The sequence below is a fragment of the Schistocerca serialis genome, chromosome 8 (genome assembly GCF_023864345.2).
Source record: "Schistocerca serialis cubense isolate TAMUIC-IGC-003099 chromosome 8, iqSchSeri2.2, whole genome shotgun sequence".
NCBI classification, from domain to species: Eukaryota; Metazoa; Arthropoda; class Insecta; order Orthoptera; family Acrididae; genus Schistocerca; species Schistocerca serialis.
The window spans coordinates 149,541,453-149,558,282 of NC_064645.1; the positions used below are offsets into that span (position 1 = coordinate 149,541,453).

The 16,830-nt window shown below is 42.7% G+C and overlaps 1 protein-coding gene across 1 annotated transcript in view; it reads right to left on the reverse strand.

Moving 5' to 3' along the window:
* LOC126416888 (odorant receptor 43a-like) overlaps window positions 1-16,830 on the reverse strand; it is a 75,821-nt gene that overhangs the window by 45,931 nt on the left and 13,060 nt on the right. The window contains exon 3 of the mRNA XM_050084771.1: window positions 13,205-13,504. Within this exon, the coding sequence (XP_049940728.1) occupies window positions 13,205-13,504 (300 nt within the window). The remainder of the gene's footprint in view (window positions 1-13,204; window positions 13,505-16,830) is intronic.

Genomic DNA, 16,830 nt, shown 5'->3' on the forward strand with positions numbered 1-16,830 from the left:
ATTTAGACAGTGGCGGGGATCGAACCCGGGAACGAAGACGTTTTGATTATGAATCAAAGACGCTACCGCCAGACCACGGGTACCCTACGGAATTCTTTTTTCCATTTGGCTTTTTCTCGTCTCACTGTCATTTATATACGGAATGACTTAGTAATATATAAATGACAGTGAAACGGGAAAGAGCCAAATGGAAAAAGTAAATTGTTTATTGTTTAAACATTAATCGCCATAATTGTTAATACATTTATGTAACGGTGAAACCAGACGTCCACTACCTTCATGGAAAAATGTTTGCCTACGTAACCACGATTGTACCCAGGCATTTACCTCTTCGTCCGAAGCAAACAGGCGTTCAAAACTATGGAAATCACGTGAGCTCGCTTACCAAGGCTGTTTCGACTGCGCTGCGGAAGTTTCTCTGGGAAGCCCATACACATCCTCCGTACAGTCCTATCTCTCCCCATGCGATTTCCATATTTTTGAAGCCCTGAAGAAAGCCACTCACGGCGGTCGATTTGCTTCGGACGAAGAGGTGCACACGTGGGTGCAATCGTGGTTTCGTAGGCAAACATTTTTCCGTGAAAACGTTGATCTTGTGATCCCAAAGTCGAATAAATGTATTAACAGTTATGGAGATTACTTTTGAAATAATGAACATTTTACTTACTTTTTAAAAATTTGTCTCCTTTTCATTTGACTGCTATTTATACGTTAACTACAAGCAAGGAATAACCAGAATGGCAAGCCCTGTCATATTATCGGTTATGCTATCAAAGACATGAACTATGTGGCTCAAAAATATTACAGTCGATGGTCACATTAAAAAAAGTGGAGTACAGTCACAGAGAGAGACTGGTAGTAAAAAGTCGTGCTCAGGAAGTAACTGTGGTCACCGACAGGGAGCGCACCGCTGCGATACTAGGCGTCCCTTTACGCACACAGGCAGAGGGCAATGAGTGGACTCTGCGACTGGAGAAGAGGCGACCAGTATTGTGAGGGGAGTCTTGTCCGTTGGTAGCAACGCCACAGGCCTTGGTTACTGCGTATAGGTCTGGAATGCATTCACCGTGAATGATCAGCGTAGGAGCTGATGTTCAACTACTTTGCATAAGAAAACTATACATAACGTAGGGAATTTTCAAAAGGCGTTGTGAAGACTTAAAGCAAGGGTATCGATGTCATTTCACACCTGTAGGAAGTACTTGTGTCCGAGAACAAACTGAATTATATTCCGGACGTGTTTGTGTGTTTCCTATCCGCAAGAGAATTAGTGCGCTCGCTCTAATAATAATAAAAACAGGTTGTAAGACGAGTTGCTCCGAACTTTGAATATTGTTCACTAATACACCTGTTAAATGTTAAGACCAAAGCGAGACAATACTAGGACTGTCGGTAACATGACCTGTCAAAAAGGGAGGGTATATATTAAAATGTCAGATAATTTTTTTTATTGTGTAGGTTAAGGCTAAACGCAGAATGTATATGTATATGAAAATTGTCATTGAGCATAAGACTGTTAACAAAGAAGGTTCTTATGAACAGTCTGCAGTATAGTAATAGTAAATGTCATTGTTTGAAGCTAATTTGTTTAAAGATAATTTCAACATATTTTTTTCAGAAAAGATGGGTCAATCAGTTTAATACATTTATAGTTATGAAAAGGTTTTCTTAAGTTTGTAAAGGTCGCTAGTTTAATGTGATTCCATTTGTGTACATGCTATATGAACACAGATTTAGTAGTTTCTCATGCAGTGTGCATGGTCAAATGTTGGTACACTTTGTAAGATACCAAATAAAGTTCTTAAATGCTCTCTGAGCAATAACAGTGACGTGGTAAACCACAGTCCAACTGTTCAGCAATGCTGCATTTAGTTCGGGCTATTCATTGTCAAATAAAATGTTTAAAATTATTTCTCTCCCAAGCAATAACCATTTAGCACGTTCCACTTCTCAGAATCCGTGCCTGACCCGAGTGAAACCGAAAACCGAGTGACATGTGCTCGGAATAAAAGGACTTAACTCAAGGATATAAACTACATTCTCCGCTGTTTAACTTATGTGCCAAACAAGCAGTAAAGCAATGAAGGCATTAAAGGAAAGTTTTAGGAGTGTGATTAAAATTCAGAGTGCAAAGATATCAATGATAAGATTAGCTGATGCAATTTCCATCCTCTGGGCTAGTGGGAAAGAAGTACACGATATGCTGAATTGGAAGAACAGACTATTGAATAGACAGAATTGACTGAGAGTAAACCAAATTGTGACACAAGTATTAAAGAACAGGAGTAATGGGATTAACGATAAACTTAGCATCAAAACTGCAGACAGACAATGTAGCAGACGCAGTAAAGCAGTACTACATCTTTGAAGAAAAATAACTTATGAGGGACGAAGCAAGGTGGGATGCAGAAAGCTCTGACCAGGTGAGCATTTTACACCAAAAGAAGGCAACAAGTATCAACATAGGCCTTAACTTGAGGTAGAAAGTGCTGAGAATGTACGTCTGCAGCACAGAATTGCATGGAGGTGACTCATGGATTCTGGGAATCTACAAAGCAAGGGAACTGAAGTGAGGTGTGATCTTACAAAAGAATGATGAAACTAAGTGCTTACCAAGAATCGGCGATTAAAGAAATAAATATAAAAGATTAAACAGAAGAAAGAAAAAATAACTAAATGATAGGATATTACCTAATAATTTCTGTGGTATTCGAGAGATCCATTGCTATTGTGGTGGGGAAAGAAGGGGGGGGCGGAGTCATATTTTTTTCTGATTATATATATATATGAAGATAGTAACTGTTCTCGAAAGAAGAGATACTATTGATGACCGCGCAGCTTCTCTAGAATAAATGACAATTAATTGAAACCCTCAGCTGCCGACAGGTGTTGTTGATATACCTCGATGGGGACAGCTGAAAATATGTGCCGCGACCGGGACTCGAACCCGGGATCTCCTGGTTACATGGCAGACGCTCTATCCATCTGGGCGACCGAAGACACAGATGAATAGCGCGACTGCAGGGACTTATCACTTGCACGCTTCCCATTAAACCCCCATTCCCAACTGTCCGCAATCTACATACGTAATGTACCTAGTAGATATTTGTCCATCAACTCATTACTCGCGCACACTAAGGTGACGATTCCCGTAAGAGTTCGGCAACCTGTGCGCAATCACACAGACGATTTCTGATTGCTTTGGTGCTACCCGACACACATCAGCCTCCCACGCCGAACTGTTCATTTCCGGGTAACACTTGCATCCAAAGTCCTCAGTTATTTGTTAGATATCTTCCAACCTTTATCTTTCCCTATAATTTTACCCTCCACAGTTCCCTCACGTACGTTAGAGGTTACTCCTTAATGCCTTAACGTATATGCTACGCTCCTGTTCCTCGATATGTTCCTCTCTCCGCCGATTCTGTGGATAACTTCTTCATTTCTTGACGTACTCGTGCACATACCGTTGAAGGTCCTCTTTTAGCACCTCATCTCTAACGCTTCGATTCTGTTTTTGACCAGTTTCCCACCGTTCATGATTCACCTCCATACAACTCTGTGCTACAGACGATGGACTCCTTATGGCCAGTAATGTCTACATTGACTGCGTTAGTCCTCTTTTTGTTGTCTTGTGACAGCCAGAGCGAGAGCACCAGCAGCAGCGAGTACTGTTTGTATAAAGCGTTTATTTTGCATTTTGTTTACGACCTTCCACTAAGGAAGGGGTTCTATTTGTGTTTATCTGCTCTGCATAGTAACTAACAGTTCTTGATAAAACTTTACGTAGTTTTTGTGTTAGATTTCTTAGTGTTTTCTTGATCGTTTAGAACAGAAAGCGCCCTAAAACCGTCTTTTGTTTGTTTCGCGGCCGTTAGCCACTAGTCACTTGAATCAGCAGTTGTCTTGTGACAGCCAGAGCGAGAGCACCAGCAGCAGCGAGTACTGTTTGTATAAAGCGTTTTTGTACTTATTTGCTGCGCTTAGCTTTTAAATAGTTTTTCTGGGAAAACCTAGCGTAGTTTTCGCGTCTCGTATTTCAGTGATTGTTTCTTGATTATCAGAGTAGCTCATCAGAAGATTATCTTGGGAATTTGTCACCGTATAGAGTAGGGTAAACATAGTCATGTGTAGGGACTGTGGTTGTTGTGAACGGACGCAAGGAGAATTGGCCACTCTTCGGGGGCAGGTGGAGGCTTTGTTTGTTAGGCTCATCGAGCTCGAGGCGCAGGCGTCGGCTCGTAGTGGCGTTGGGGCAACTGTGGTGAGACCTATGCCTACTTCGGTGGCCTTGGAATCACATGGAACCCCTGATGTCGCTGCGTCTTCCGGCAGTGAGCATCTTACCGGTCAGCCATCACTCCAGGGTGAATGGCGGACAGTGGTGGGCTCGCGCGTGCCTGGCCGAAAGGCGAAGGTGGGATCTGGCCGCGTGGCAGCTGCCTTGCCCCTTTCCAACAGGTACGGGGTGCTTCCTAGTGGTGATGACATCGTTTCCGAGCCACCACAGGATGCCTCGCCTGTTGGGCCAGTGGCCGATCTCCGGCAAGGTCCCGACAGTCACAGAGGGCGGGCCTATTAGTTATAGGGAGCTCCATCGTTAGGCGGGTTATGGAGCCCCTCAGGAAAATAGCGGGTAGGTCGGGGAAGAATGCCAGTGTGCACTCGGTGTGCTTGCCGGGGGGTCTCGTCCGTAATGTGGAGGAGGCCCTTCCGGCAGCTATTGAACGCACTGGGTGTGACCGGCTGCAGATAGTAGCACATGTCGGAACGAATGACGCCTGCCGCTTGGGTTCTGAGGCCATCCTTGGTTCCTTCCGGCGGCTGGTTGATTTGGTGAAGACAACCAGCATCGCACGCGGAGTGCAAGCTGAGCTTAATATCTGCAGCATAGTGCCCAGAGTCGATCGCGGTCCTCTGGTTTGGAGCCGTGTGGAGGGTCTAAACCAGAGGCTCAGACGACTCTGCGACTATAATGGTTGCAAATTCATCGACCTCCGTTATTGGGTGGAGAACTGTAGGGCCCCCCTAGACAGGTCAGGCGTGCACTACACACCGGAAGCAGCTACTAGGGTAGCAGAGTACGTGTGGCGTGCACACGGGGGTTTTTTTAGGTTAGAGGGACCCCCCCTTGGGCGAAACGATAAAATACCTGACGGCTTACCAGAGAGGACATTATCATCGTTGATAAAGAACGTCCGTCCTCAGAGACCAAAAACAGGAAAAGTTAACGTAATATTGGTTAACTGCAGGAGTATCCAGGGCAAGGTTCCTCAATTAGTATCTCTTATTGAAGGAAATAGTGCGCATATAGTATTAGGAACGGAAAGTTGGTTAAAACCGGAAGTGAACAGTAACGAAATCCTAGACACAGAATGGAATATATACCGCAAGGATAGGATAAACGCCAATGGTGGAGGAGTATTTATAGCAGTAAAGAATTCAATAATATCCAGTGAAGTTATTAGCGAATGCGAATGTGAAATAATCTGGGTTAAGTTAAGTATCAAAGGTGGGTCAGATATGATAGTCGGATGCTTCTATAGACCACCTGCATCAGCAACCGTAGTAGTTGAGCGCCTCAGAGAGAACCTGCAGAACGTCGTGAAGAAGTTTCGTGATCATACTATTGTAATAGGGGGAGACTTCAATCTACCAGGTATAGATTGGGATAGTCACACAATCAGAACTGGAGCCAGGGACAGAGACTCTTGTGACATTATCCTGACTGCCTTGTCCGAGAATTACTTCGAGCAGATAGTTAGAGAACCAACTCGTGAAGCTAACGTTTTAGACCTCATAGCAACAAATAGACCGGAACTTTTCGACTCCGTGAATGTAGAAGAGGGTATCAGTGATCATAAGTCAGTGGTTGCATCAATGACTACAAGTGTAATAAGAAATGCCAAGAAAGGAAGGAAAATATATTTGCTTAACAAGAGTGATAGGGCACAAATCGCAGAATATCTGAGTGACCACCATCAAAGGTCATTTCTGAGGAAGAGGATGTGGAACAAAAATGGAAAAAATTCAGAAACATCGTCCAGTACGCCTTAGATAAGTTCGTACCGACTAAGGTCCAAAGCGAGGGGAAAGATCCACCGTGGTATAACAATCATGTACGAAAGGTACTACGGAAACAAAGAAAGCTTCATCATAGGTTTAAGAGTAGTCGAATCATAGCTGATAAGGAAAAGCTGAACGAAGCGAAAAAGAGCGTAAAGAGAGCAATGAGAGAAGCATTCAACGAATTCGAACATAAAACATTGGCAAACAATCTAAACAAGAACCCTAAAAAGTTTTGGTCATATGTAAAATCGGTAAGCGGATCTAAATCCCCTATTCAGTCACTCGTTGACCACGATGGAACCGAAACAGAGGACGACCGAAGAAAGGCAGAAATACTGAATTCAGTGTTCCGAAACTGTTTCACTGCGGAAAATCGTAACACGGTCCCTGACTTCAGCCGTCGCACGGACGCCAAAATGGAAAATATTGAAATAAACGATATCGGAATTGAGAAACAACTGCTATCACTTAGTAGCGGAAAAGCATCCGGACCAGACGAGATACCCTTAAGATTCTACAGTGATTATGCTAAAGAACTTGCCCCCTTTCTATCAGCAATTTATCGTAGATCGCTGGAAGAACGTAAAGTACCTAGCGACTGGAAGAAAGCGCAGGTCGTTCCCACTTTCAAGAAGGGTCATAAATCAGATGCGAATAATTATAGGCCTATTTCGCTTACGTCAATCTGTTGTAGAATAATGGAACATGTTTTGTGTTCTCGTATTATGACGTTCTTAGATAATACAAATCTCCTTCATCATAACCAACATGGATTCCGCAAACAGAGATCATGTGAAACTCAGCTCGCCCTATTTGCCCAAGAAATTCACAGTGCCGTAGACACTGGCGAGCAGATTGATGCCGTATTCCTGGACTTCAGGAAGGCATTTGATACGGTTCCGCACTTACGTTTAGTGAAAAAAATACGAGCTTACGGAATATCGGACCAGGTTTGTGATTGGATTCAGGATTTCCTAGAAGAAAGAACACAACATGTCATTCTTAACGGTTCAAAATCTGCAGATGTAGAGGTAATTTCGGGAGTACCGCAGGGAAGCGTGATAGGACCTTTATTGTTTACAATATACATAAATGACTTAGTTGACAACATCGGTAGCTCCGTGAGGCTATTTGCAGATGACACGGTTGTCTACAAGAAAGTAGCAACATCAGAAGACTCGTACATACTCCAGGAGGACCTGCAGAGGATTAATGCATGGTGCGACAGCTGGCAGCTTTCCCTAAACGTAGATAAATGTAATATAATGCGCATACATAGGGGCAGAAATCCATTCCAGTACGATTATGCCATAGGTGGTAAATCATTGGAAGCGGTAACGACTGTAAAATACTTAGGAGTTACTATCCGGAGCGATCTGAAGTGAAATGATCACATAAAACAAATAGTGGGAAAAGCAGGCGCCAGGTTGAGATTCATAGGAAGAATTCTAAGAAAATGTGACTCATCGACGAAAGAAGTAGCTTACAAAACGCTTGTTCGTCCGATTCTTGAGTATTGCTCATCAGTATGGGACCCTTACCAGGTTGGATTAATAGAAGAGATAGACATGATCCAGCGAAAAGCAGCGCGATTCGTCACGGGGACATTTAGTCAGCGCGAGAGCGTTACGGAGATGCTGAACAAGCTCCAGTGGCGGACACTTCAAGAAAGGCGTTACGCAATACGGAGAGGTTTATTATCGAAATTACGAGAGAGCACATTCCGGGAAGAGATGGGCAACATATTACTACCGCCCACATATATCTCGCGTAATGATCACAACGAAAAGATCCGAGAAATTAGAGCAAATACGGAGACTTACAAGCAGTCGTTCTTCCCACGCACAATTCGTGAATGGAACAGGGAAGGGGGGATCAGATAGTGGTACAATAAGTACCCTCCGCCACACACCGTAAGGTGGCTCGCGGAGTATAGATGTAGATGTAGATGTACTCCTTGCGTCGTCCGTCATATCTTATTTTCCATCCAACGCAGCAGGATTCCTTTCATTCATCTACTTCCGGGCGCTTAATTTCAATGTTAAGTCTGTCACATAACGTCATGTTTGCTACGCCCCATGCCTTTCTTCAGTTTACTTTCTGTCCATATAATGGGCTCCTTAGACCAACACATTCAGAAGGTGTAGCAGTTCTTGTTCTTTTTCCCTGAGGATACCAATATCATGATGGAATCTTCACCATGAATCCAATTCCAGAACCTTTCTTACTATCATTACTTCATCAGGCTACAGGTTAAGCAGTAAGAACTACATTCCCGTCTTACAATCTTTTAACACGAGATTCATAGAGCGCAAAAACGGTTTCAGAAGATGTATATTATAACACATATCGATTGCAGGCAATGAAAACCTCGTAAAAAAAAAATCTGTCTGTGAAATCCCTGTGATTTCAGTAATCAGTAACTCCATTTCCAAAGAGATATTTGAAAGTGCTTGGATTTCTACAACATGCCGATAACTGGACTTCTACTATATAGTCACATATGAAACAGCATAAGCTGTATCACTTTATATATTTTTCAAGAAACCGTTTTTGCCTCCCCTGTGAAATTTAGCGAAATGTAGTTAATATTTTTTCTTTGCCTACCATTGATACAACAAGTATTTGAGTTCGTTAGGTGTTCGCGTTACTCTTAGTTGAATGAGGAGATCGGTATAAAAGAGAAAATTGAGGGAACCGTAGGAAGAAAGTGTCAGAATGTTGAAAAAAATGTGTAGCCCATGCTTACTGCAATCAAATTGTCTAGACGTCGTTGGGTGGATTCAAAGAAACTACAATGTAGTCGGTCCTGCCCGCAGTTTCCATGCGATCCCACAGAGCGAAAACAGTGATTTTTTGTAGGTCCAGACGAATGAGTTATTGTCTAAGGAAAGCTCACGCATCTTAGGTACCACCCACTGAAGGGGGCTTACACATAAACTCGCCACCTGTGGCCAGATATTATTGTGCTGAAATACGGAATGTTGAGTTGCGAGGAGAACGGGTAGAACCTGGAACTCCAAAATGTCACTGATGCAGCAGCTGCTGCCTACTTTGTTTTCAGTGCGAGAGACTTGATATCGCATCTTCACTTCGTTCCAGAGTTACCGGAGCGATTATATGGTCCGATATTTGGCTGCTTCGTAAGTGATGGAGCTTGGATTCAGACTCGTTGTGGTAGCAACAAAAGGGTAATGAAGTCGTTAGTGGAAGGCGGATAATTGTAGATATAATATCACTTACCTCGTTGTTATCTTGTAAGTGTTAAGCTGGCACTAGTAGTCGACCACATGGGTCGGAAAGATAAACTACTGCTTAGTTAGTTAGTTAGTTACTTACAAGTTCCTTAGATTATTTGAACGATTCTCTTATCGAAATGACGCGGAAAGAGTCAGTTTACAGGATATACCAATATGATTAATGTTGACATTAATGAACTCATTATTACTTTGAGTTGTACTCATGTAACTACACTTAACCTTTTTTCTGGCTACTTGCTTTTAACAGAAATTCTTTAGTCGAACAGAAGGAGCTGTCCAGGAGAAATGACTTTAGATTTAAAACTTGCTTCGATATATGTCAGACAGTTTATGTCATCGGGTAAATGATCCAAAATTTTATTGCTGCAAAGCGACTCCTTTCTGAGCAACTGACAGCTTTAACAGTGGTTAGTAAAGGTCATTTTCCTACCTGTGTTGTAGGTAAATACGTCATTATTCTTCTCAAATTGTGTTTGATTATTTGTGATGAATATCATTAGTGATTGCATGTATTGTGAAGATGCATTTAAAATGCTTAAGTCCTGGTACGTACATGGCGTCCGTGGGTGAACACCACATTTTATTCTTACTCTTCACATTTGTGCAATCAATACTTCCTTTCTAAGGGCTGAGTTAACCCAAAAAATTATTCCGTACGACATTGAGTCAAAAAATGCAAAATACGTCAGGAGTTGAACAAGTTTGTTTCTAAGATTGGCAATTATACGAAGAGCAAAAGTATATGAACATAGTTGTTTGAGAAGCTCACCAATATGCTTCTTATAGTTCGAGTATACATCAATACGTACATATAAAAATTTGGAGCGTTCTATCCTAATTACTGACCCCTGCTCATGTGCTACATCAGTTGTTAGTATGACTCTATTTGCTGTACAGCAGTGAACTTATTATGTTTTCTAAATTTGGGGACCCCTTTTTAGGGAACCACTTTATAACTGTTTGAAAAATGCCATTTACCAACGCTTCTGTTGCTTTCTCTGTAATGGGATTGATAATAACACTAGTACCATCTGAAAAAGTACCAATTTTACTTGTTGAATGTTAATTGAAAGGTCACTCACATATATAAATAATGAGAGTGAACCCAAAAGTGAGCTCTGTGGGATATCCTTTGCGATGTTTTTTTCTCCGGAGTCACTAACATTTTAGATTTCGATCACTGTCTGAATTATTCAGAACAAAATTTTAACTCTGTTTGTGAACTATGATTAAAACCAACTGAGCGTAAAGTCATCGTTTCCATAAAACTTGATTTTTTCTAAGGGCGTATCATAATCGACACAATCAACCGCCTTGGAAAGATCACAAAAAACACCAACTGGCGATATATTATTATTTAACACTTGTTCTATTTGAAGAGTGGATGTATAATTAGCGTCCACAGTTGAGCATCTTTCTCGAGTCCAAACTGTGAACGATACTTTCAGTATATTCTCTTGCTTCTTCAACTGAGCCATTTAATACCATGTTTGCCACTGCGTTTGAAAACTGATTGCTAAAAGTACTTGCGAACTGTGTATTATCACTCACAACACTGTCATTTAGTTTAATTGTTATGGAATCTTGTACACTGACTGGCGGTCCTGTCTCCCGTTTAACAATGTCCAACATTTCTTTAATCCTACTACCTGCAATATTTATTTCTGTCAGGACATGGATACCACTGGACATTTTAATGACGTTCCTTAGTATACTACAGTATTTTTGCAGTATGCAGGTAATGTCGGATCTTGACTTTCTCTGGCCTTTACATAAATTTCTAGCTTCCTCTTACATGAGATTTTAATTCTCTTAATTATCAACGTCTTGCTTCCTTTTTAATGGATCTTCTGGATTATTTTTTAGGAAAGAAAATTTTAAATATTGGCACAAATTTACTATGGAATAAGTTGAATTTGACATTATTATCTCTTTCTGCATATACCTCATCCCATACCAGTCCATATCATAACCATTTTAGCTTACTCGTAAAACGCTGTATCCTGTTCTCATTAATAAGCCTCGCTAATTTGTATGAATGTGTCTCAGGGTTGTAAGATGCCGTATTGTTTATTCCATTAATTGTGCATGACGATCAGACATTAAAAATGCATTTCGTTTGTGCTTTTAGCATTAAGCCGATCTTTGTTAATGTTATTTCATGACAAATTCTGGTGGTAACCTGCTAGCGCTACCCCAATCTAATGTGTTCTGTTTCACAGACTATCGTAGTGTGTACCATTGTATAAACCACAGGGCGAAAAGGGAGGTAGAGGACTTTGCGTGGTAGGGTGTGAGTTGGCATACCTGGAACCAACAATAGTTTGCTTATAGTCACAAGTTAAGTTACTCACGGTGATATAAGTGTTCACTTTTCCGGAAGTGCTGTTCAGGAATGTTAGATAAATAGTCGGATGGTGGAAAAGTGTTCCACTTCTCCTCCTATACCACTATAAACCACTAGACTGATTTTAAACAAACTTGGTGGACATAATACCTCACAGTCAGACAACAAACGCTGTCGTGGTAAGAGCCACCTACGTTGTCATAGTTAAGTAGATACGACGTTATCAACAATGAGATACAGGCAAAGGCGCATCATGCGTGACGTTGAAGTTTATTACTTCGTGCTTTCGCCGTCAGCATCCACGTTTGCCGATAAATGCACCTACAAAATTATGTCTTGGTACCACGCATAATGCGGGAGCTGACGTCATAACCACTGAGATGCGTGCAAAATTGCCGCATTTTGCTTGACCTTTAAATTTATTACTCCTTTTTTTACTAACTATTAATGTACCTATAAAGTTACATCATTGTATGACACAGATCAGAAGACATGACGAGATAAACACTGAGATGCGTCAAAAGCTCATGCATAATGCATGACGTGTAAATTTATTGCTTTCTTGATTCTAACTCTGTTTGCAACATATTTCGTAAACAGTATCCACATATTCCGTTGAATTTACCTACACAAATATATCATTGTGCGACATGTAGTTCAAGAGCACTAAGGTGGGTGAAAAACCGCCGCATCATGCATGAAGTTTTAATACTGTCATTCTTTGCTATTAAGATACTCCTATAGTACAGTCAACTTAAGGAAACCCCTGACATCTGGCAGCGCTATTATCAGCTTTCAACTGCGAAGCGCAAACGGCTGTAGGCGGAAACAACTACCGCCTATAGAGCTATGAAGCGATGTTGCAATAGAGATGTGTACAAAAAATGGTTCAAATGGCTCTGAGCACTATGGGACTTAACAGCTGAGGTCATCAGTCCCCTAGAACTTAGAACTACTTAAACCTAACTAACCTAAGGACATCACACACATCCATGCCCGAGGCAGGATTCGAAACTGCGACCGTAGAGGTCGCGCGGTTCCATACTGAAGCGCCTAGAACCGCTCGACCACTCCTGCCGGCTGACGTTTACAAAATCGCTTTGCAGACACACGAAGCAGCTGAGCCTGCGTACAGAAACTGATTCATAATTTCGAAGGTTTTTCACAAATACATGGAAATGAATTTTTTTTTATGTTACACTAAGAACACAGTACATTTTTCTGTTTTCGTTTCTCATAGAAAACTGGCAGAATGAATACCTGGACAATGCCAGGTTTGTCGGCTAGGCGCGACCCTCAGCGGAAGACACGTATCTTTGCAAAAGATTACTTGCCTCATAACTGTCTGGTGATGTCGAATGGCTTCGACGAGCTGGCAGTACATGTCAGTATCGTGGTGGCCAACCGATCTGTAGGCAGTTTTCAATATGACGCCAGCATCTGGCCTAGTGAATGAGTGCTGCTTCCTTCCACTTTCCGCGGCAGGAGCGCTTCCGCCTTTGGTAGCGGCACCAGAAGCGCCTCCCACCTGGATGGCTGCAACGCTGTCGTTGAGCACGTTGAGCTCGGCCGTGATGTGGATGATGAGCACGATGAAGAACATGTCCAGGAAGAGGCTGGCCTGCGCGGTGAAGACAATGAGGAATGCCTGGAAGGCGTAGACGGCCTCGTAGTTGGGGGACGCCTGGGCGTCCACCGGCAACCAGAGGGACAGCGGCGTCTCACGGGCGTCCGCCACCGCCGAGGCGTTCTGCCCGAGCGGTGACGTCAGAGCCGCTGTCAACACCGGGTCCAGCACCCACATCGCCAGCGGCAGCGCCGCCGTCACCTGCCACGCAACACGCTCACATGCACATACGCTCAAACAGGTGCGCACACAACTGCTGGCATCGGCTGCAGGGGGTGCAGCGGCGATGGTAATTAACCCACAGATCAAATGCCGCAGGTCACGTATTACACTACTGGCCATTAAAATTGCTACACCAAAACGAAATGCAGATGATAAACGGGTATTCATTGGACAAATATGTTATACTAGAACTGATATGTGGTTACATTTTCACGCAGTTTGGGTGCATACATATTGAGAAATCAGTACCCAGAACAACCACCTCTGGCCGTAATAACGGCCTTGATACGCCAGAGCTCGGATGGCGTGTACAGGTACAGCTGCCCATGCAGCTTCAACACGATACCACAGTTCATTAAGAGTAGTGACTAGCGTATTGTGACGAGCCAGTTGCTCGGCCACCATTGACCAGACGTGTTCAATTGGTGAGAGATCTAAAGAATGTGCTGGACAGGGCAGCAGTCGGACATTTTATGTATCCACAAAGGCCCGTACAGGACCTGCAACATGCGGTCGTGCATTATCTTGCTTAAATGTAGGATTTCAGAGGCATCGAATGAAGGGTAGGGCCACGGGTCGTAACACATCTGAAATGTAACGTCCACTGTTCAAAATTCCGTCAATGCGAACAAGAGGTGACCGAGACGTGTAACCAATGGCACCCCATATCATCACGCCGGGTAATACGCCAGTACGGCGATGACGAATACACGATTCCAAAGTGCGTTCACCGCGATGTCGCCAAACACGGATGCAACCATCATGATACTGTAAACAGAACCTGCATTCATCCGAAAAAAATGACGTTTTGCCATTCGTGCACCCAGGATCGTCGTTGAGTAGACCACCGCCGCGCCGGCGCTCCTGTCTGTGATGCAGCGTCAGGGATAACTGCAGCCATGGTCTCCGAGCTGATAGTCCATGCTGCAGCCAACGTCGTCGAACTGTTCGTGCAGACGGTTGTTGTCTTGCAAACGTCCCCGTCTGTTGACTCAGGGATCGAGATGTGGCTGCACGATCCGTTACAGCCATGCGGATAAGATGCCTGTCATCTCGATTGCTAGTGATACGAGGCCGTTGGGATCCAGCACGGCGTTTCATATTACCCTCCTGAACCCACCGATACCATATTCTGCTAACAGTCATTGGATCTCGTCCAACGCGAGCAGCAATATCGCGATACGATAAACCGCAATCGCGATAGGCTACAATCCGACCTTTATCAAAGGGTATCACAACAACGTTTCACCAGGCAACGCCGGTCAAGTGCTGTTTGTGTATGAGAAATCGGTTGGAAACTTTCCTCATGTCAGCACGTTGTAGGTGCCGTCACCGGCGCCAACCTTGTGTGAATGCTCTGAAAAGCTAATCATTTGCATATCACAGTATCTTCTTCATGTCGGTTAAATTTCGCGTCTCTAGCTTCGTGGTGTAGCAATTTTAATGGCCAGTAGTGTATTTTATTAAACTAATTTTGCCTGTCAGAAGCGAACATCTTGGTGGTTAAAATCGTCTCTCTGTACCGTCGTCAACACAAAAAGTTTCTCGGGTAGATAATGACGTCGAGCAGGGCTTTAAACCTCTAACGTGTTGCTACATGACTATTGAATATTTGAGGAACCTTGCGTATATCGACCGAAACTATTTAATAAAATCAGTTAACAAATAGAGGACGAAAGATGCAGGAAGTACATGGAGATACTGAACATTGTAACTTATTACTATCTTTACGACGTTTCTCATCGAGCCATATACGTTATCTCGCATTTCTAGGTGCTTCTCTCACACAAATAATGATAGAAATTCAGAAATTCAGGGTCGCCATCAGCCCAAGCACTCCTTAACCATTCAGAAAAAAACGGAGCTGGAAAATTATTAGTTTAATTACTTTAATAAATTAATTACAAGTATGCAAATTTCTTTAAGTAGCCAGATAAATAGCACTCCATGTCGTGCATGAAGCAACTTGATTAATTCAGGATTGGAAATCGGAGTAAGTGGGTAAGATCAACACCACAGAATTTACCTTTCACGTAGATTATTTATTGTATCTTAGTATTTGGTTGCACATCCTAACTACACATAACTGGTGCCTGACTAGAAATATTTAAGTAAGAATTACGTGAGAACGTAACAGAACGCAATTTAACTACACCAAGAAGAAACACAGAAAACGGGGGCGGGAGACAATGATACTATCGTCTCCTTTGCATTCATACCATAAAAATATCTCAGTGAGATTCGCATTACAATCCTACGCATGCACTATTCTGGACAGAGGTTTAACCAATGCACAAGGTTGTGCGATAATTATTGAACATACTAACAGCGTCTGCTGCTTGCAAACGGCCGAACTAGAGCACGTGGTGTATTCCGAATCAGTGTTGTGCTGCTTTGTAGAAAGCGCACGAAAGAACAGATATTCTTGCAGAAATTATAGCTAATTAAACAAGCAAACTGTTAAAATAAATCCTATTGCGGTGCCGTGGTGAACCAGAAGGGTCATTGATTACCAAACACGTGGAACAAAATCGACACGCAAAGACAAAAGCAACTTCCACAAAATATAAAAGGTTAAAAATCATACGCGCTTCGACATAGTATTACACTCACGTACGGTTGATGTGATCCTAACCAGCTTTTCCTAATCAGATTTACCATTTGAAATTCTACTTCATCGTTATTCAAAGTGAACAAAGTAACTTCCACACTTTTAACTCCAACACCCAAAAATTGCCTATTTGAAGCAATATAATTATGGCACATTCGAAAAAATAACTCGCTTCACACGCTTCAGTTGAGCTGCAGTTCTTAAGTATTTCAGCAATTAAACATAACGAAGTCCTAACTCAACCTGATTCCTATCACCTGAAACCCCCCTTAAGAGCTACGATCCGTACTCACCAAGCGTTCACCGAAGAGTGCCGCTTTCTCTTTCGAGATAACCTAGCTCCCCGTGCAGCGGAAGCTACCAGAGGGGTAGCCCTGCGTCATCAACCTCATACACAAAAACAGCCTTCGCCTAAGGTGGGTAAACCTCTCTGTTCACGTATTGGAAACCTACGTTGGTCATCCTGTGCTCTCCTTCGAACGAGAAGCAACATCGTCTGCCACTTCAGCGTTTCCCACAAAACAAAACCGAAACGCCACATTAAAACACATATATAATATTCAATAGGGCTTATTTGAGAGCTCAGTCTTCCTGGAAGAGTTCATGAATTGAGCTAAAATCATTTAGTAAAGTGAATAAGTTGTACCGAATTCGACATGTTATTTAGTACGTATAGGGAGAAAAATATAATCAC